The sequence below is a fragment of the Pelodiscus sinensis genome, chromosome 7, assembly GCF_049634645.1.
Source record: "Pelodiscus sinensis isolate JC-2024 chromosome 7, ASM4963464v1, whole genome shotgun sequence".
In the NCBI taxonomy this organism is placed as follows: Eukaryota; Metazoa; Chordata; order Testudines; family Trionychidae; genus Pelodiscus; species Pelodiscus sinensis.
In genome coordinates, this window is record NC_134717.1 from 8,620,612 (window position 1) to 8,642,966 (window position 22,355).

At 45.2% G+C, this 22,355-nt stretch overlaps 2 protein-coding genes across 2 annotated transcripts in view; one reads left to right on the top strand and one right to left on the bottom strand.

Moving 5' to 3' along the window:
- The window catches only part of HSPBAP1 (HSPB1 associated protein 1), a 69,030-nt gene extending 49,413 nt beyond the window's left edge, over positions 1-19,617 (bottom strand). The window contains exon 1 of the mRNA XM_075933109.1: positions 19,478-19,617. Within this exon, the coding sequence (XP_075789224.1) occupies positions 19,478-19,508 (31 nt within the window). The 5' untranslated portion in view covers positions 19,509-19,617. The remainder of the gene's footprint in view (positions 1-19,477) is intronic.
- The window catches only part of SLC49A4 (solute carrier family 49 member 4), a 124,477-nt gene continuing 121,665 nt past the window's right edge, over positions 19,544-22,355 (top strand). Inside the window, exon 1 of the mRNA XM_075933110.1 lies at positions 19,544-20,543. Coding sequence (XP_075789225.1) covers positions 20,183-20,543 — 361 coding nt within the window. The 5' untranslated portion in view covers positions 19,544-20,182. The remainder of the gene's footprint in view (positions 20,544-22,355) is intronic.

The window sequence follows — 22,355 nt, forward strand, 5'->3', positions numbered from 1 at the left end:
ACATGGAAAAAGTCCGTCCGAGAGCAAGACAACAGATACTGGTGTGGTCACAAGAAAGCTGGCTATCTTGTATGATTAACAGATTGCTGCTCAGCATGTTTTGGTGAGACACTAGGTCAAAGATTAAGGGCAAAGCTCAGACAGTGCTGGAGGGACAGACCGAACTCTGGGAGGAGAGACCTTTTAAAAAATTATACCACCCTTCACTGCTAATTCCTAGTGCAATTCATTGTGTTATAGAGCAAAGCTAGCTTTCCATGACTGGGCAGCTGTGCTGGACTTATTTATCTTTTCAGCTTTTCAAACACAGAGTAAAATAAAATTACTGCTAGACAGGCTAAATTTATCCCCCACACAGCTGTTCTTCTGCCTGGCTGGATCTTAAAAAGCTAGCAAAAGCCTGCAACATTTCATTTTTGAGTATAAATTCAAAGAGACGCAAACAATTAGGGCAGTATTCTTCCTTGTTAGATTTTTTTAAAACTGCATTTTAATGTGGAAATATCAGGTGTATTATATAGATTAAGATACTCAACGGTTGGGGGGGGTACTGCAAAAGCCCGTGTCTAGAGACTTTCCCCATAGGGTAAGTGGGAGGAATCATTACAGCATCCATTCAGCCAACTGTTGATTTTGTGTGTAGTTCCAAACTGATTTGTATATATGTCTTGTACTTTAGCAAAGTGTATTTTTTAAAAACCTAATGAATACACTCTTCTAGAAAGCTTGGGGCTTGAGCCAAGAGAGTTTGTGCTCATCTACTATCTATTTGAGAGTGTTTGTGCATCTGACTGCCTGTTCAAAAAGTCCTCCTATATGGTAAGAACTGGGACCACCAAATTCAGTACACCGCTTCCTCTTATCATAACTTAAAGCAAGGTAACGGGTTTGGTTTGCCAGGAAAATGAGATGTGCTTGAAATGGAAACCGTACAGAAAAGAGACAGAGTCACAAAGCATATGAAAAGGGCTGGTTGAAGGTGCTCATCCCGCACATTCGGGACTGCCCCAGACCCAGCTTCCCACCCCCAGGCGTCCTTTAGCTCTCCCACTTCAATTTGTATCGGAACTGGGCTGTTCCCCAGGGATCAAGGGGAAAGTGTATGGTTTGCTGCATTGCTCATTCTGATTAAGGAGTGCAGTGGAGATACAAATATGAACCTGTCCCAGCCAGGGGACATGCACCCCTCCCCTAGCTGTGCTCACTGGAGCTGCAACAGCTAGGGTTACCAGGTGTCTGGTTTTGAACCGGACTGTCCGGTATTTGAGGGTTCTGTCCGGGAAAAAAATTAAGAAAATACCGGACATATAAAATGTCCGGTGTTTTCTAATTAGGTAAGTTTTATTATTATTAGGAGTATCAGTACAGAGTTGCGTACTGCCTGGCTGGTAGACACGCTCAAACAGTGTCTACCAGCCAGGCAGCACGCAACTACGCAAGGGGAGGTGGGGCGGGGTGAGAGGGAATCCCCAGGGCTGGACTCACTCGTCCTTCACCAGGACTGTGCCCGGGATAGGCAGCGCCCCGGGATCTGTGTGCGCCTGGGTCAGTCCTGCTCTATGCTGGCTGCTTCTCCCCACCCCACAGCCAGCCCCGCTTCCCGTCAGCTGGTCCCTACACCACCGGATCTCCCCTGGCCAGCTCTGCTCCCCCTAATCCCCTCCAGGCCAAACCTGATTCCCGCTGGTCAGTCCCCACCCCATCTCCCCCAGCCAGCCCCACTGCCCCCAACCCCAGCCCCCGCCAGCCCTGCTTCCCACCAGCCAGTCCCCCCCCCCACATCCTCCCGACCAGCCTCCCCCCCCCCCATCTGAGATCAAATGTGTCTGACTTTTTTTGAAGCCACCTGGTAACTCTAGCAGCAGCCCCATGAAAAGGTGCTTCTCACCTGGCCCCAAGCTGCTGTGGAGAGAGAGGGCTGGGGGGTAGTCCTCTATCCCCAGGGCAGCCTGTATATTGAACCATTCATTTCCAGCCCCTCCCAGAGCAATGATTAAATGAATAAAAATTGAGTTAAGAACCCAAGCAACACCGGGTAAATCTTCTAGTGCCAAATCATTAAAAATCCTTTTTTATTTCAATTGCTCTAGTTTCTCTTGTGATATCAAAATCAAATATCTCCTCCAGTCACATGGGTGCATTGTATTGCAAATTTAAGTTCCGGTTAACTGGAAGGGGCTGGAACAGCTCCACACCCGCCCCGGGAGGGCTGCTTCAGCCCTGCAGGGATTACAGGAGCAGCCCCAGTTAACAGTGATAGAAATGTAGCCGTGTTAGTCTGGGGTAGTTGAAGCAAAATGCAGGACAATGTAGCACTTTAAAGACTAACAAGATGGTTTATTAGATGATGAAATATGAAAGGACAAATCACATTGCAGAACAGAAGGGGGATGCGGGGGGGGTGGGAAGGGGGAGGAAGGAAGGTAAGTGTCTGTGAATTGCTGATATTAAAGGTAGGGAGAGTGGGATGTTTGTGAGTTAATGGTATTACAGGTGATAATTGGGGAAACTGTCTTGGTAATGGGTGAGAAAGTTCAAAGTCTTGTTAAGTCCTTGTTACAGTTACCTACATGCATCCAGCTCCCATCCAGAACACACCACACGATCCATCGTCTATAGCCAAGCCCTTCGATACAACCGCATCTGCTCTAACCCCACTGACAGAGACCAGAAGCTTCAGGATCTCTACCAAGCATTTATAAATCTCAACTACCCACCCAGAGAAATAAAAAAGCAAATTGAAAGAGCCAGACGAATACCTAGAAACCATCTACTTCAAGACAGACCCAAGAAAACCAACAATAGAACACCACTTGTCATCACCTACAACCCCCAACTTAAACCTGTCCAACACATTATCAATAAACTACAGCCTATATTGGAACAGGATACCATACTCAAAGAGGCTCTGGGAGACAGACCCATAGTCTCCTATAGACAACCACCTAACCTCAAGATGATTCTTACCAACCACCACAGGACATACCACACTAATACCAACCCTGGTACCTTCCCTTGCAACAAACCCCGTTGCCAGCTTTCTCCACATATTCATTCTGCTGATACCATTATTGGACCTAACCAAGTGAGTTATAAGATCAAGAACACATATTCCTGCGCATCCAGAAATATAATCTATGCTATCATGTGCCGAAAGTGTCCGTCTGCTATGTACATTGGACAAACATCTCAGACACTTCGCCAAAGGATTAATGCCCACAAAACAGATATCAGACAAGATCACAAAGAGAAAACAGTTTCTTGCCACTTTAACCAGAAAGGACACTCTCTAAATGACTTAGCCACCTGCATTCTGCTACAAAGACCTTTTACATCTGCACTTGAAAGGGAATCCTCTGAACTGTCATTCATGTTAAAATTCGACACTTGCCAACAAGGACTTAACAAGACTTTGAACTTTCTCACCCATTACCAAGACAGTTTCCCCAATTATCACCTGTAATACCATTAACTCACAAACATCCCACTCTCCCTACCTTTAATATCAGCAATTCACAGACACTTACCTTCCTTCCTCCCCCTTCCCACCCCCCCCGCATCCCCCTTCTGTTCTGCAATGTGATTTGTCCTTTTCATATTTGTTCATTTTTTTTAATTGTATCCTTTGGTATATATGGTTGTGACTACTTTCTTCCACTATTTGATCTGAGGAAGTGGGTCTGGCCCACGAAAGCTCATCATCTAATAAACCATCTTGTTAGTCTTTAAAGTGCTACATTGTCCTGCATTTTGCTTCAACTACCCCAGTTAACACTGCTTCTGCTCCCGGGGAGGCAGTTTCACAGCAGCAGCATAGCCTCCTTCCCTGGAGCTGGCTTTGCTGTCTCCTCTGGAATGGGGCTGGCAGCAGCTTCTGCTGGTCCCACGCCTAGGCAGGCTTTGCTGCTGACTCTGCAATGTAAAGCTTAAACAAGGAGAGCCTGCAGCATGTGTAACTGTAAAACTGCTAGGATGTTTAGCAGTTACACAGTTACCTATTTAACCACATTTTTACATCCCTATTTAGCATCCAGAGACTTGTGTCAATTTGGGCTATAGACTCTCATCATAGCCTTTTTCGACAGATCCCTTATGCCTCCTGCAAGGAAGTTTACAGGAACTGTCGAAAAAGGCTTTCTTTCTCGACAGATCCCCCTCTAGACTGCCGCTTTTTGTTGACAAAGTGCTGAGTCGGCAAAATGCGGTGGCCATGTTTATGCAAATTAGGCACAGGATATTTAAATCCCTGACTCATTTGCAATGTCGACGCTGCCTAATCTGCATCCCTCTGCCAACAGAGAGATGCAATCTAGACATACCCCAATAGTATGAAGAGAAGAAGGAAGGGGAAGGGGAAAAAGCACTTCAGGTTCCAAGGAGCATCTCTGCACGCTCCTGCTCCTTCTCCTTCTATGCAGAAGGAGAAAGAGAGGAGAATGATTCACTAACCCAAGAGGTCTACAACAACACTAGATAATAACTATCTTGAGGAACACTGGATGGGAATGCTGAAAAATGTAATGGAGAATTCTGCTATTCTTTCCTACAAAACAACAGTCCAGTCTCAAGAGGGTACTGATCTGCATGATATAAATACCTCTCTTTTAGTTAGAACTAATATAGTCTCTACTCTCTCATTGCAAAGTTGCTGCCTGGATAGGTACTGAAATACTTTCTCCATTCAGTAACAAAGCAGCCTGTGAACTGTAAATAAGCAATTCTTTAATTAAAACAAACTTCCTACATAATTTTGTCCAAGAGAGAGTAGATGGTGTTTGTTTTTTGGCAAAAGAAAAAAGGCCTCTTTGGGGTGCAGCTTAAAGCTTCAGAGAACAGTCTGGCAGGAAGCCTTCTTCTGTTTAGGTAATTTGTATGATTTGGTAAAATCCAAAGAACAGAGAAATAGTTGTGACAGATACAGCAATTTTCTGCAGGATAGTTGGGAGATTTTACTTTATGTATCATTATGGGCCAGGGATTTTAAGTAGCTCCATGGGAGAAGGGATCCACGGCTTCACTCAGAACAAATTCACTCAGGCTATAACATTCCCCAAGAGATACCCCTAATCTGTACAGGCTCACATATACCGGTTCAAACTGGATTCTCTAGGGAATCAACAGACAAAGAGGACTTTGGGATAAACATCCTGAGTTTAAACTCTGATCTAGCCAAGAGATAGGCTTTCCGTCCAAAGGCCCCAATCCTTCCTGGAAAGAACTCACCTGCTCCTGGGGTGGGAGTTTGTTCTGGGACAAGGTAGTTATGAATTATATAAACACTCCCTGGTGGGATCTGAAGGACTGATCACCTGTCAGAGTCCTTGTTGGAGTTAGACATAACCTCTCTTTAGTTTGTTAGCATGCATGTAGGTGCTCTTCAAGGATTTTAAGTATCAGGAAATTGACCAAATGCATAGTCGATGCATTTTGCATCGACTATTCGATAGGGCGCCTCCGCCTTTGAAGTGTAGCAACAACCCTAGAGCTGTTGCTACACTTCAAAGGCAAAAAAGCATTGTGTGGAGCCTGGGGACAGCTAGCCCCAGGCTCCATGCAGCGCTGCCACTTTGAAATGTCGCAAGGAGCCAAATGCCGGGCTCCCCAGCATTTCAAAGAAGCAGCGCTGCACAGAGCCTGGGATGCCAGGCTCCACATGGCACTGTCTCTTTTAAGAACCCCCTCTTCTTCCCTCTCTTACTGCCTCTGATAGAGACAGCAAAGGGGGGGAGGAGGAAGCAACTAGTCGACTATCCTGTCAACTATCCAATAAGCATGTGCTTATCGGATAGTCGACTAGTCCTTCACATCCCCCCAGTTCTCTTATTGATGTAATATATCTTCTCTGTAACTTTCACCCTATGAATAAATGTGCTTGTTTAGAATACGTCTACACTACCAAGTTTTGTTGACGAAACTTATGTGAATACCCAAACGCGGACAAAAGAAAAATCGCCTGAGGGTGTTCATGCTTGCTCTGTCAACACATCATGTCCACCAGCGGGCACCATCAGAGGAAGTGTGAGCAGTGCACTGTGGGTATGTATCTCACAGTGAGTGTCGTGGGAAGGCACAGTTGATCCCTGTGCATCTTGGGATTCCCTCTAAGTTCTCCCACAGCATCCTCAGCCACTGAGAGCAGCATCCTGAATAGCTCTGTGAGCTCTTGGTCCTGAGGAATGTCAAAGCAGCACACCTTCTATCTCTCTCCTTGTTACCCAAACTAAGCAGCTCACTCAGCTGTCAGAAAGTACCCAGAGCTTTGAAAAGGGAGGGACGCATGTTTGTAGGGCAGCAGAGATCAAAACACAGAGCACAGCCATAAGGACAGGTACTGAGACACACTGCTGAAGCCAGTTCTGTAGACAAAAAACCCAGCAGAGTCTAGACTGTCTGTCGACAATAAAGGGTTGGGAAAAGAAAAAAGTCTCTTGCAGGACTGGAAGTTTTTTGTTGCCAACACTGGGAGTTTTTTCCCGACAAAAGTCACATTACAGTGTGAATGCTTTCAGTGATTTGTCACCAAAAAGCAGTTTTTGGCAACAAAATTCAGTAGTGTAGATGAAGGTATCACGTAGTGACTTATACGAATGGGCAATTATGCTACTGAGAGCCTCTGAGGTGAAGGCACAGCAGCCTCCATAGGTGTTTTTATTTTCTGGGGAATTCAAGGTAGACAGCCTAGAAAAAACCCAGTGAAGTGGGAGAGAGACACAGTCTCTGCCCACAAAATGAGACAGGTGGGGAGCTGGAAGCCTGAAAGTGGGTGCTCTTGGTGGACCACAGAGGAGGAATACTGGTACAATTATCCTGACCTGTGACATTTGCGTCAGGGGTTTTTGAGCGGTCAGTTATTTAGGAAGCTGAGGCTCTTCAGACTCCCTATATTCATCTAGTTCTAGTTTATCATTTTCCAGTATTATATCAGTCTCCTCCACAGCTTTCTAAAGAGTTGTAAGCAATGAAAATTAATAGGAAATAAGTAGTTTTATTTTGCTTCAAATCTTGCATCCTCCTTCCTTCCGCTGGGCTGACTATAGCACTGTCAAGAGGAAAAATGCCCTTTTCTGCACTTCTAAAGGTGCTGTGATAGGATGTGTCAACTTCTTTCCTGTGTAGCTCTTAATCAGGACGAGCTCCCTGGTGTAGTCCTCTTCATACCTCTTGGTAATTAGCAAGCAAAGGAGAATATTCATTTTTCAAAAAGTTCACCTAGGTCGAATTATTTCATTCCTCAAGCAAATTCATGGGCAACACCATGACACATACAGTATGTTAAGAAGGCTATTTAATCCAAGTAGATAATTATCAGTCAATTGCAAATAATATAGCCAGTAAATCCTGGCATAAAATAGAAGGTAAAACTTCCTGAATATTCAGGTCATATCATACCACTTAATAAAACATTTATATCACATTAAACTTTCACACAAAAATGTAATTATGTTTCTGTCATGTGAAAACAGTACAAAAGATCAGTTTTGAAAAGGTATAATTGGATTAATCATGTGCTACTTCATTTAAATTGTTTTATACTTCCAAGTGTATGTCAGTTGTAAACGAATGTCATGGATTTTTTGCTTTATTAACTGTGTGGCTGTGAGCTATGGATAAACACTTCTCTCTCAGAACTTCAGGTATCCAACATGAAATCTTATTCTCACTGCAGTGAAACAAGTCACTCCTCTAAGTTTATATTCTTTATCGCTAAGTAAGTGCAATCCTATAATTCTGTGCTCACATGAGTAAAATTAAGTGTATACTTGTAAGATCAAGGCTTTAGTGATTGTGAATAACTTGTCCAGACTGTAAATTGATGCAGATATGCAATCTGCTGCTTTAAAAAAAAAATTCCTTTCTTCTAATACTCCTGGGTTATCTTCAGTTTTACTTAAGCTCATTCCTAATTACCAAATTCTATACTGATTTATATCCTGTGCAAACTCCCTGTATTGCAGGGAGCAGAGATGCAGGTTCTCATTGAAGAGGAGAAACATTGAGTCTTCTGCTGCCCAGTTGTAATCTGATTTAAAAAGACACATTAGTATTAGCAAACTAATTCTTTCTGTCAGACCCAACAAGTGACGTATCTTCACAGCACAAAAGGCAAACAAATTATTTGTCCTACTTTTTTGACTTTGCACAAGACACACACAGACGCCAACCAAAAATTGTACTTTGTCAAGTTTCAACTCAAATTCTGTTACTGCAAATGATCTGGCACAGATGTTTTGTATTGTTTGGAATGGCACTTCATTGCTGCTACATTTCAAAATAATCTGCTAATTGAAAAGGCAGTCATTTTTAGAAAAGGTGCTTTAATATATGACAATAGATCCAGATTTTAGTACAGGAAGGGAGGTAAAATGTGTAGTGATGATTTCTGACAATCACTTTCCAGTCCTTTTGTGCTGCTAAAAGAAAGATCAATTTTTGATTTCTGATTTAAAAATTATTCTGAATAGTGTGCAGGGTTTGGGAATAGAGAGTTTAACACAGCAGGGAGTCTGCAGAAAAATGGGCTTGATCAAAGTTGTTCAGCAGTTAAATGTACAGTCATTAACGTAGAATAATGTAGCAAATTACAAGAATTCATTAGCGAACAGTAGTTGTCTCCTGCCAATGTATCCTGCTGTTTAAATAATGGAGTTTAATTGAGAGGTTTTAGAATTATTTTCTAAAGGAAGGAGAATAAATCCTATTGAAAATATTTGTAGAATAAGCCTCATTACACTGTTTTCCTTGCAAATGAGTAAGACTTTATTATCCTAAGTTCTTATAAAGAGAAAAAAAATGATAAAGAGTTAAAGGAGAACCCCCGATATTTTGAATACAGTACTGTGGAAGTGCCAATCCATTCAGGTCAAATACCCTCCATCTTCTCATGTGCCTGGCAATGAAGGGAAGGTAGTCAAGGCAGGGGAGCCAAAACCCTGAAAACTGAAAGTAAATGTAATGATGTGGGCAGGAACTTATTCTTAAAAATGTTCTCAATTACACCCAACAAAGAAATTTTTTTTAAATAGTTACCGTAATTTGCGTGTGGTTATACTGGTCTACAAATAACAAAACTACAACCAGTATATTTCATGTCAACAGGAGGCACTTAAATATATTTTGATAAGATTTTAGGGCACTGCATGATATGACTTCTCTGAGCAAGTGATTAAAATTCCACGGATCTCTGCAACTATTGGAGGAGTAGCCATAAAGACAAGAAATGGACCCCACCAACCAGCAGTGCTTTCCTAACATCCTTGAAGAATCCTACTAGCAAAGGGAATGATCAATCTGTAAAGTTATGCTCAAAGCCTGATGAAATAAATCACATTACCTACGGTTTATATTTCTTTCTCTGAAAAGTGATTTAAGTCATCAACTGAGAAGCCAGCATTATGCTCAAGCTGCATTTCATTATTACAAAGGAGAGGATGCAACTCTAGACTTCAGCTGGAGCACACTCTCATTTGGGCTAAAGGACAATATTTAACAGATGTTGGTAATCTTTGTGTATTTCTGTTTATTGGCCTTGGTGTCATGGGACACAGAATGTTTAGAGGATCAAGGGAGAGGTAGATATGCTGGAGGATAGGGATAGGGTCCAGAGTGACCTAGTCAAATTGGAGGATTGGGCCAAATGAAATCTGATGAGGTTCAACAAGGACAAGTGCAGAGTCCTGCACTTGGGATGGAAGAATCCCAAGCATTGTTACAGGCTGGTGATCGACTGGCTAAGAAGCAGTTCATCAGAAAAGGACCTCCGGATTATAGTGGATGAGAAGTTGGATATGAGTCAACAGTGTGCCCTTGTAGCAAGAAGGCTAAAGACATATTAGGGTGCATTAGGAGGAGCATTTCCAGCAGATCTAGAGAAGTTATTATTCCCCTTTATTCAGCATCGGTGAGGCCACATTTTGAGTGGAATCCCCCCACTAGAAAAAGGATGTGGATGCATTGGAGAGGGTCCAGCAGAGGGCAACCAAAATGAATAGGGGGCTGGAGCACATGACCTACAAGGAGAGGCTGAGGGATTTGGGCTTATTTAGTCTGCAGAAGAGAAGAGGGAGGGGGGATTTGATAGCAGCCTTCAACTTCCTGAAGGGAGGTTCCAAAGAGGATGGAGAGAGGCTGTTCTCAATAGTGACGGATGGCAGAACAAGGAGCAATGGTCTCAAGTTACAGTGGGGGAGGTCTAGGCTAGATAGTAGGAAAAAGTATTTCACTAGGAGGGTGGTAAAGTACTGGAATGAGTTATCTAGGGAGGTGGTAGAATCTCTATCCCTAGAGGTTTTTAAGTCCCAGCTTGACAAAGCCCTGACTGGAATGATTTAGTTAGGGTTGGTCCTGCTTTCGGCAGAGGGCTGGTCTTGATGACCTCCTGAGGTCTCTTTCAGCTCTATGATTCTATGATCTACAGAACCACAGGGCTGATGAATATTTGTTTGTTGTAGAGAGAAAAGATGATGGTGTTTGATCAAAAATCTCCAACAGGGCGGTGTACGGGGCGTGTATACGGTTAACACACCCGAGATGCTTTTGCCGCCAAAATCATTATCTGCACACAGTACATGACTGTGTACACTGCACTATGGTGCTGCACACAACACGAAAGTCTGCACCCGACTCTAGTTTTGCACCCAGCACTATGCCCTGCTTTGCACTAGAGACCCTTAGAGTTTTCCCGCCTTGAACTCTATAAAATCTAGAATCCTAAGGAGATCAGGTCAGCAGTTTTCTCGACCATCTTGGAGAAGGAGGTGTCCTGTCACAAGAGAAGACCATGGTGAAGGCCCAGTCTAGCTGACAGACCTACCTGATTCCATTCCTGCCACCCTCAGGGCGCTTCGGCCCACACTGTGGCAATAGCCCAGCATCGTGAGCCTTACCTACCTGATTTCTCCCTGCATCATCGGGACCAAAACAGAGCCTCAAACATTCTTCGGCACCTGCTATGGTGAAGGCCTTCACGGCGCTTAGAACCACTCTTTGCACAAACTGCGCATCTGTCCGTTGTGCAAGCAGAGACTTAACAGCAAACCAAGCGTCTCACCATATCCTCAGGGACGCCTCAGTGTTCCTCCCCGAACAGATACCTTAAGCTAAAGGGTTGAAGGTCCTGAACATCAAAGCTGCCTCTGACGGACTAAGTATAATATTCTGTTGCCAGTTATCTCTCTCCTATCTTCTTTTATTTCAGAGGGTGAGGGGCTGGGTTATCGATTCAGTGTTGTGTTGCTGTTACTTACTTGTTGTATCTTCAATATACCCTTTAACTTTGAATCTGAAACGTGTCCGTGTTTATTTAATGGGACTGGGGGGTAAATCCGACTGTGACAGATACGGTGGTTTCCAGGTCGGACCTCCTTCTGGGGACAAAGGCATTTTAACATCTAATCAGAGCGGGCCCCGTTAAATTTCGTTTACTAGTGCGCCTTTGCTGGTAACAATTTGGTCTAACATAAGGATGTAAAATTTAAATTAATCAGCTAATCGAATAGTTAATGGAATTTCCATCGACTACTCAATTAGTCGATAAAGAATAGGGTGGGGCGTTCGCTATCCCGGCTGCACCTCTGCCTTTTAAATATAGTAAGAGCTGCCCATTCCCTCTGCACCTCCTCTTTCTTTGCAATTTAGCAAGATTCCTGCAGGGCTCTTGCTACATTTAAAAGGCAGAGGCACAGCAGTTGGACTGGTGCAAATGGGGACTGCTTCAGTCCCTGCTGCTCCATTTCCCGCTGTGCCTCTGCCACCCCCTCCCCATGGAGACCAATCCAGCTTCTGCTCCCTCTCCCCTTGCTGCCTCTGACACAGGGGGAAGCGACTAGTCATCTCGACTACCTGATAAGCCTGTGCTTATTGGGTAGTTGACTAGTCGCTTAGGGTATGTCTACACTACCCTCCTAGTTTGAATTTCCCGGGCTTCATTTGCATAAGCGGGGAGCCGCCATTTTTAAAACCCCGCTGGTTCGAACCCCGTGAAATGAGGAGTAACAGTAGTTCGAACTAGGAAGCCTAGTTCGAACTACCTAGTTCGTGCCCCGTGTAGCCGCGCTGCACAGGGTTCGAACCAGCGGGGTTTTAAAAATGGCGGCTCCCCGCTTATGCAAATGAAGCCCGGGAAATTCAAATCCCGGGCTTCATTTGCAAGTGTGGTATGCCTACATTACACCGCTAGTTCGAAAAGCGGGGTAGTGTAGACATACCCTAACATCCCTAGTCTAAAGAGATTACACCCATTAGCTATAGTGTACAGCCTTTAACACACTTTTTGAACCCCTGGGTTGCAACCCACATTTTGAGTTACAACCTTATATAAGAACATAAGAATGGCCGTACTGGGTCAGACCAAAGGTCCACCTAGCCCAGTATCCTGTCTGCCGACAGTGGCCAGCACCACGTGCCCCAGAGGGGGCAGACCGAAGACAATGATCAAGCGATTTGTCTCGTGCCATCCATCTCCAGCCTCTGACAAACATAGGCCAGGGACACCATTCCTATCCCCTGGCTAATAGCCTTTTATGGATCTAATCTCCATGAATTTATCTAGCTTCTCTTTAAACTCTGTTATAGTTCTAGCCTTCACAGCCTCCTCTGGCAAGGAGTTCCACAGGTTGACTATGCGCTGTGTGAAGAAGAACTTTCGCTTATTAGTTTTAAACCTACTACCCATTAATTTCATTTGGTGTCCTCTAGTCCTTATATTATGGGAACTAATGAATAACTTTTCTTTATTCACCCTCTCCACACCACTCGTGATTTTATATACCTCTATCATATCCCCCCTCAATCTCCTCTTTTCCAAACTGAAAAGTCCCAGTCGCTTTAGCCTTTCCTCATATGGGACCCGTTCTAAACCCCTAATCATTTTAGTTGCCCTTTTCTGAACCCTTTCCAAGGCCAAAATATCTTTTTTGAGGTGAGGAGACCACATCTGTACACAGTATTCAAGATGTGGGTATACCATAGTTTTATACAGGGGAAGTAAGATATTCTGTCTTATTTTCTATCCCTTTCTTAATAATTCCTAGCATCCTATTTGCCTTTTTGACCGCCGCTGCACACTGCGTGGAAGTTTCCAGAGAACTATCCACGATAACTCCAAGATCTCTTTCCTGATTTGTCGTAGCCAAATTAGCCCCCACCATACTATATGTATAGTTGGTTTTTTTTCCAATGTGCATTACTTTACACTTATCCACATTAAACTTCATTTGCCATTTTGTTGCCCAATCACTCAGTTTTGTTAGATCTTTTTGAAGTTCTGCTTCTGTCTTGACTATCTTGAACAGTTTAGTATCATCCACAAACTCTACTACCTCACTATGTCAAAGGGTTGTGTGGAAGATCTATTGGGGTAAGGAGGAAATCAGGTCCCAAGCCCTGAGAGAGGGGGTCAAGTTCTGTACCCCGGGGATTGTGGGGCAGGGTTTCAGAACTCACCCTACACTTACCCTGCAGCAGTGGTTCCTGCAGCTCTGGTCCCATGGTGCTGGCTGGGCTTGAGTGTCCACTCCAGGAACTGTGAGGTTGCTGTGTTGCTCAAATATAATCTAGCTGCCCCTCCAGAATGATGATGGGGGGCCAGCCAGACCAAGATTGAATGGTACTGTGACACTAAGTACAAGGTCACAGTTTTACTCTCCAAATTTGGCCTGGCTATTCCTTCAATCAAAGAGGCTGGGCCAAATCTGACCAATTCTGCAACCCCAGAGGACAAAATGATCAGAGCAAGGAACTGAGCCCAACCAGTTTGATAGGACAGGAGCTGCTGCTAATGCCATACTACACACAAACAGACTCCAGTCAATAGTAAATAAAGCTAGCTGTACATCACCTATTTTGATATCTGCTGCTTATTTTTTGTTATGGTTGCTGTTTCTTGCTTAAAATATATCAGCTTTTACTGGTCAGTACAAGGCAAAATATATTCCAAAACAGATGATAAGATGGCATGAATTAATTGCTGGACATTTATTATGTTAATTATTTCACATGCATTTCAGAGTCTTCATTTTTACACTATGATAAAACAGGGCACTTACTAGACCAGTGATACTCAGACTCAGGCTTGGAGGCTGCAAGTGGCTCTTTCATGTGTTTCCTGCCACTCCTTGAAGTAGGGATGTGAACAGGTAATGGGTGATACTTGCCAGATAACAGTTAACTGTTATCATGGAAGCAGCCAGCTGCCCACCATAGGCAGAGGGTTGCTCTAGCCCTGCGAGGCTGCTGGCTCCTAGACCATAAGCCTGCACAGGTTAGGAGCCAGCACCTTCCACCTCCCCTCCTTCCCCCACCTCAGCTTCCGGCCCAGTGCTGGCAGCCCAATGTGGGGTTGGAAGCAGATGGGCTAAAGCAGCCCTTCCAGCCTAGCCCCATTTAATCAGTTAACCGGTTAATCTTAATGCTTAACTGGTTAACTAATTACACGGGATTTTATATCCCTTCTTTGAAGCACATGATATTAAAACACCGTGATTTAAATATTAACCATTTTAAGCTCCGAACCAATCAGGATGCTTTTACTGTGTTATTAATCAACTGTAGAATACTTAGTCATTTTGCTGTGACAATATATAAAAAAGTTTTCCTCACCGGGCCACAGAATGACATCATCATGCTCTCTGGCGATGAAAGCTGCCAGAGATAGGGGGATTGGAGGGCAGTGTTTCCTTTAACATTTTCTATCCTTGGGCAGGTTGAAAATTCTTATGTGCACCACCAACATTAAGGCAGTGTAGATGTGGCACCACCAATGCAAACAAAACACACACATTTTTTATATATATTTCTAACAACTCGAGCTAGTATTTGCTACTTCTGACTCATAAGAACTGTACCACATAGCAAAGATCTGGCCTTAATGCAATACAATATGCCATGTATTAATTAGTAACACAGGATTTTTTAAAAAAATCACTAAGATCAGAGTTTTAGATATCTGCAGCACTCCAGAAAATTCTCTTAAAAGAATATTTTTCTTTCTTACCTTAAGTCATTAACACCTATGTAAACTTTGTTTGAAATGTAATCATGCACATGTCATTCTGGCACACACACACACACACACATCATATACCATGCAACCTGCTCCCCCCCATTCCAGACAAAGACTGCAATGAGTCAGACACCCGAAACTACCACTTGCCTCCACCTCACTGCACAGATGCCAGCACCCACCCACCTCCTTTCCCCCACCGACACTATGCTGTGCACTCACACAGTCTCCTCGCAGAGACTGGACTCTCCAAACTCCCTTTCCCTCTGACTCCTCATCAGCCAATTACTTACTTACGCCCTTCCTCTCCTCTTCCTCTCCCTGCCATTTACTGTCTCCTTATCTCCGTTTACGTGCTCTGGAAGCTGCTCCATTTCAAGCAGGAGCAGCTCTGTTTAGCTGCTTGCTCAGCAAGATGACACTCTGCCTACCACTGGTCAGCTGAGCTCCCTGTCTACACGGGAGCTTTGAACTTCTGAGCACAGCTCAGAAAACAGCTGCACGACTGCACAGATGCGTAGCTTACAGGAAACTTAGTTGGTGAGCGTAGCAAGCAAGGGGCACAGCCCCTGAGAAAGTAGCCAGAGAGAGGGGGGGTTGGTGAGCATAGTGAGCAGGGGGCACAGCCCCCTAGTAAATATAAAAATATTAAATGAAATAATCAATTCACACTATTGTGGCTCTTTTGGGTAAAGCTGACTGCTAATTTGACTCCTGAACAACTGAGGTCTGAGTTTCACTGTACTAGACATTATAGAGCACTGAAAATTCACATTTCTGAACGAATTCTATTTTCTACTCATTAATGTAGCTAGGAATACCTAGGATTAATATAACTTAAAAAGGTTGGGGGGAGAGAATCTTTTTCCCCTCACTTAGTTTACTTTTTGCATTTGACAGCAATTTATCATTAATGCTACTTTAATAAGTCTGAAATTAGTAGCAGTGTAGTTGCACCAAACTGCAAGTTTTCAAGGGGCAGAGTTGAAATATTTTGAGGTGTTGGTGTTTGTAAAGGACCTCCCACTATAAGGCACTGATTTTGGTTGATACTAGGGAAATAAGATCCCATTTAACCGATTAAAGGGAGGGAGTAGGGGAACTTCTCCAGCTCAGTTGAAATGGAGCAGCCCATGCCTTGTGGAAAATCCACCTCGTGGATAAAGGCTGCTCCGGCCACTGAAGCAGCCCCTGTCCGCAGTGCCCACTTTCCCCCATGAGGCTGGAGCAGCCCCCTACCCACAGGAGGAGGGAAGCTGCTCTAGCCCTGACCAGTTAAACATTCACATCTCTAGTTGATACCTCTAAGCATTACTGAATATATACAATACATAACTGAGCCAGGCCTGAATTTAGATCATATTTAGTTTGGAAGCCATTTCACATTAAAGTTCAAATCTAATTTTCTCTCTTCTATTATCCATATGTCTCTCCTATTAAAGAATTGTGTGTGAAATATATTGTCCCAAGTGAGTTAGTCTGAATTAGACAATCTCATTTTCTTATTTTTTGCCCATATGTCTAATTATTTAGGCTGTTATAAATTTACTTCAGTCCACTTTAGTGCCTGCAATTCGTAGTTTAGGTCCTGTTCCTGCAGTCAGATTTGCATGGGCCATACCATTGTGCCAGTGTCCATCGTCTTTCATGGGGCTCCATTAGGGCATAAGGATCCACCAGCACAGATATGATTGCAGAAACAGGGGTTAAGTACCATGCATGCAAATGTCATTGGTGTGCTGCTTAGTGCATCAGTAATGCGATGTATTAGTGAGATAAATAACATTGAATCTAACAGTTATTTTGGTGCATGCACCCCATTACAAAGTTTACCCTCATTCAACATACTGCCATTTTATCAAGTTAAGTTCCAATCTTTGTGACAGAAATCCTATGCAAGCTCATTTGAAATAAATAATTTTTCAGAGGTATTGAAGTACTGTGAAACATTAACCACTAATTTTATTATGACAAATGCATGAGGTAAACAGAGTCTATTACCTATTGATACCTGTGTCATACAGAACTGATTATATTCTTCAATTTATTCAAATGATAATTTATAATGAGCTTAGCTCATGTGACAGACGACTAAATTAATCTAAGGTTTTCTAGTCTAAATGCAAATCATAGCAAAATTCAATGGGGATTTAATTTTGTTTTATTTAGACCACTGCTGATTTTTATCCACCTTATAAAACAATACGAACAGCCTAGAAGAGAAGCCCTGTGCCCATCCAAGTCATATCTAGCAGCACAGGCAACTGTTGCCTGTGGTGGGTGTATGTGTGCAGGCAGAGACACGCAGAAGAACAAGAAGGGGGCATGAGGAGGCATCCCATTTCACAATTAAAATTTTGGCAGGGGCACACTTGGAAATGCACTGAGGTCTACCACAAGTCACCTATTTCTAGCAGATAACATCAGAAACCAGATTTTTTCCCCACCTCTTTGTTTCCTAATCAAGTAGATAACCTATCACAACACCTCAACATCTCTTATAGAATCTCAAAACCAAACTTAATCCTGGATCCTGCATCTGAATCTGTGCACATGGATCACAACGAGTCTCGTTTAAATCAAGGAGAAGTGGTATCAGATCAGGGAGATTTATGCAGTGTACATATAATGAGGTTGCTTGATTAGTAAGTTACCTACATCCACTGAGGAGGTTCCTTTAAAGATTAAGTTATTTTAAGCATAGAGGCATGGATTATTATTTGGGAGGAAAGAGACTTTGAGTAGGGATATGAAGGAGCAGAGCAGGGAAGGGATGGGGCCTTTAAATAGAAATAAATGAAAGGGCTTCTGCTTCCCCTGTGGCAAGCTCTTTGAATTGCTTCTATTTAAAGAGCTTGAGCTTTAGCAGCCAGGGGAAGGTGAGAGCCCTTTAAATAGAAGCAGTTGAAAAGGGCTGCAGCTCCTGGCCCCCCTAATGCATTGCCTCGGAGCCTACGGGTAGGTGCAAACCCTTTAACAGAAACAGTTGAAAGGGCTCGCATGTCCCCGGTTCCCAGGCAATGCATTAGGGGGTGGGACTGGGAACTGCCACACGGGCCTGACAGAAGAACTAGGTGGGCTGGATGTGGCCTGCTGACAGGCTCTGCCCAGCCCTGGAGTAGAGGGAAGATGCATGGTACACAAAGTCCCAAGGATCAGCAGAGGATTAGCCACATACGAATTTACAGAAGAAAGATACAAAGAGTGAGTGAAGACACTGGGGCTACATCTACACTGCAGGCTTCTTGCGCAAGAACTGTTTTGTGCAAAAGTTCTTGTGCAAGAGTGCATCCACACTGCCATGTGCTTTTGCGCAGGAGATGTGCTTTTGCACAAGAGCGCCCATGGCAGTGTGGTGATGCAGCCATGTTACTCTGGTCTAGCTGAAAAAAAAAAGACAGAACTATGTAGCACTTTAAAGACTAAAAAGATGGTTTATTAGGTGATGAGCTTTCCTGGGCCAGACCCACTTCCTCAGATCAATGGCAGTGTGGATGCTCTCTTACACAAGAAAGCTCTGATGGCCATTTTAGCCATAGGGCTTTCTTGTGCAAGAAACCCCTGATGCCTGTCCACGCTACCTTCTTGTGGAAGAGCTCTTCCACAAAAGGGCTTATTCCTCATGGGAAAAGGACTAACTTTTGCACCAGAAGCCCTGTTTTCCCACGCTTTACTGTAAATTTACTTGCGCAAGAATGCATGTGCAGTGTAGACGCTCTGCAAGATTTTGCGCAAGAATGCATGTGCAGTGTAGACGCTCTGCAAGATTTTGCGCAAGAATGCATGTGCAGTGTAGACGCTCTGCAAGTTTTTGCGCAAGAATGCATGTGCAGTGTAGACGCTCTGCAAGTTTTTGCGCAAGAATGCATGTGCAGTGTAGACGCTCTGCAAGATTTTGCCCAAGAATGCATGTGCAGTGTAGACGCTCTGCAAGATTTTGCGTAAGAATGCATGTGCAGTGTAGACGCTCTGCACGATTTTGCGTAAGAATGCATGTGCAGTGTAGACGCTCTGCACGATTTTGCACAAGAATGCATGTGCAGTGTAGACGTAGCCAGAGAGTAGGATTGAACCTGTACCTTGTATCCTTGGAAAACAGCAAACAGAAACAGATTTATTTAAAAAAAAATACAAGACATTTCAATCTTAACTGGATACGAAGTGGATACGGGCAAGTTAACCTGAGGATGAGAACTTTTAACTTCTGTGTTTCCTGAGGTTGTACGGTTTTTAAATCCACGGCCATCCTGCCTTTCATGCCAGCGGGCCGCCAATCCCCTACTTCGCCCTTGGCTTTGAGACAGGGCGAGACCAGCACTGGGGTGTAAAGGCCCCCTGCGCCCGGCACGTTACGAGAGCCTTGCAGGCTGCAGCGCCAGGCGTGCTGGGAGCGGCGCAGCAGGCAGGACACCCCGCAAGCCCGAAGACTCTGCCGCCAGGGCAGAGCAGTGCACGCGCCAGCCGGCCGCGACCACCTACCAGGGAGCGGGGGGTCCGCGGCCACTGCCATGTTCGCGACGAGGCGAGGGGGGGGGAGGGGTTAGGCCTGGCTCAGGCTTTGCTCGTCACCGGCAGCCCCGCCTCCTCCGATCCCGCGCGAGCAGCGGAGCCCTCACGTGGGTTTGTTTGTGAGGCGGCCGAGCTGTCACGCGCGCCAGGCGGGGGGGTGGGGTCAGGACCCGGCTAAGGGCCCTCGCAGCCCTGGTCGCCAACCGCGCGCGCGGCTCCCCATGGGGGAAGCGACCGTTGCCCCAGGGGAGGGAGGCTCTGACTGAGGTGGTGACCCTGTCTCCCACAGCTCCCCCCCCCCCTGGAGTAATTGGGTCTGATAGAGGGAGGGGCCCCCTTACCCCAGGGAGTGACTGTGGTGGGGGGGAGCGGGAACTGCGTGGTAGCCCCCCCCCCAACGAGTGTCGGGGGGCAGGCTCTGACTGAGTGCCCCTCCCCCCACGGACTGACCGTTGCTGGACTGGGGTTTTCAGTTGAGGGGCTCCCCCGCCCCCTGCTAAGTGACCGTTGGGGGCGGGGGGGGGGGGAGGGAGGCGGTGGCTGGGCAGAGCCGCCCGGCTCGCGCATGCGGCTGGGCAGGGCCCGACAGAGCTGCTGTGATTGTGGCTCTGGCCTGGCATCGCTTTCCCGGGCCTCCTGGCCGCCCGCAGGCTGCTCCCTCGCCGCCCCGCGCACATGGGTCTCGGCTGGAGCAGCTCGGAGGAGCGGGAGTCCCTCCTGCCGCCGCAGCCCCGAGTGGCGGCCGGGGGTCCCCTAGCTCCCCAGCTCCGGCGGGACCTTGCTCCTGCGGCGGCGGCGGCGGTGCCCCGGCTGGCCCCGGCGCCGGGCCGGGTGTACGGGCGGCGCTGGCTCGTGCTGCTGCTCTTCTCGCTGCTGGGCTTCGCGCAGGGCCTGGTGTGGAACAGCTGGGGGCCCATCCAGAACTCGGCCCGCCTGGCCTTCGGCTTCTCCAGCTGGGACATCGCCTTGCTCGTCTTGTGGGGCCCCATCGGCTTCCTGCCCTGCTTCGCCTTCATGTGGCTCATGGACAAGAGAGGTGAGCGCGGCGGGGGGGCAAATGAACGGCCCTAGGAAAGGCTTTCGGGAAACATGAGGTTGCTAAGCGCACTGGTGGGGCCGGGGGATAGTGTGGGTCGCACCCCTAGGGCGCTGTATGAGGAGTGGAACTTGAGGGGCTGTGGCTGCCTGGCAAGGGGGTCTCATAACACCTCTGTTCTCCTTATCCCGCCTTTCCCATTGTCTTTTTCGTGTTCCCTACTCGCCCCTCAACATCTTTCACTCCTCTCAGCTCGTCTTCCCTTTGCCATTCCCTTCTCTCTCTCGGGGGGGTCAACTGAGGACTCTGACCTACTTTTTGTGTGTGTGTTCCATTTGTTTGAGTTTTGTTTGTGGATGGCTGTAGTTTGGCACTAAACCATATAGTATCTTTTTTTTTTGTCAACATAACTATATGATACTGCTGTTACCGATCTATAATGTACTATTTTTCATCCTTAAATCTCCTTATAACTCACCCATTCCTATTTGTGTTCAGAGTTGTCCATTAAGATAGTTTGAATGAGGTAATGTCTTTAAAAGGATTAAATGAATGATATTCTAAATACACAGTTGAAATAAATGACTAGCAAAAGACATTCATTATGAAGATGTTTAAAAATGTCTTTAATATTTTTTAAAATAAAAGGTTTTAGGGAATTTCCAACACCAAATCTGAAGACCTTTAGGTGAGGATTCAGAGGTGGCTTAATTTCTATAATCTGTCCATTTGAATTATTTGGAAGCACAATGGTCTTAAAGCCTTAACATGTTAGGCTTGTGAAACAGAGCTTAATGTTAGATGTTAGGCATCAAAAATGAAAATGTTATGACAAATTGGAGGACTTGAGGTATTTGCCGTGCCTTGAAAAACTTTAATTTTAAATGGATTATGTGTCAAATTGGTGGTATTTTTTAACCATTCTTTGTGAAAATTTAAGATATAAAACTGATTCTTGAAGTGGTAAATTAGATTATAAACTGTTTGAAACTTGTTTTCTTACCAGTATTTAAAGTAGCATATTTACCATGCAAAAAGTCTAAAATCTAGATTTTAGACTTTTTGCATGCTAAATACGCTATTTTAAATGCAAGGCCTGTTAGGAACATGAGTACTCCCACTGATGTGAATTGTGATTATTCATGGATTAAAGATGTTAAGTATCGGGTAATTGATTGATCAAATAGTTGATGTATTTCTGTATCAACTATTCAATTAGTCGATAGAGTGCCTAGTGCTGTTGCAACACTTCAAAGGCAAAAGAGCTTAAGCCTTGGGTCAGCTGGGGAGTCCCCTCCTGATCCTGGGCTCCAAGCAGCACTGCCGCTTTGAAACTCAGGATGTTGAATTGCGATTAATTGACTAGTGCTTGGAGGAGAACAAAACGGGAGAGGAAGGAGTGCAATCTTGGCCAGAAGGGGAGGGACCAGAGGCTAGCCTCCCCCTGTAGGCATTTCGCTTACTGCCCATGTGCCTACGGTTTACAAAAAAGTGACTTTTTGTGTGGCTTTTACGGTTCATGCTGCCATAACATTTAGAAATGCACTGTTGAGCAAGATGGCAGCGATTATCAGGTTTTTTTTCTTTCTATGTCATGCTTCCCCAATGGGAGGGAAGGAGGAGAGTTCAAGGCTTGAGGCTTCAGCTGCTGGGGGAAGGTAGGGGTCTTGGAGAGCTAGCTCTGTGGAGCTCAGGGCTTCAGGCACTGGATAGGTAGGGAGGAGGGGTCATCTTGTGCCCGGTCATAGTTTGACTTCTGTTTCAGAAGTGCAGGCCTGGTAGGGTTCAGGCCACATCTGCACAGCAGGGCAT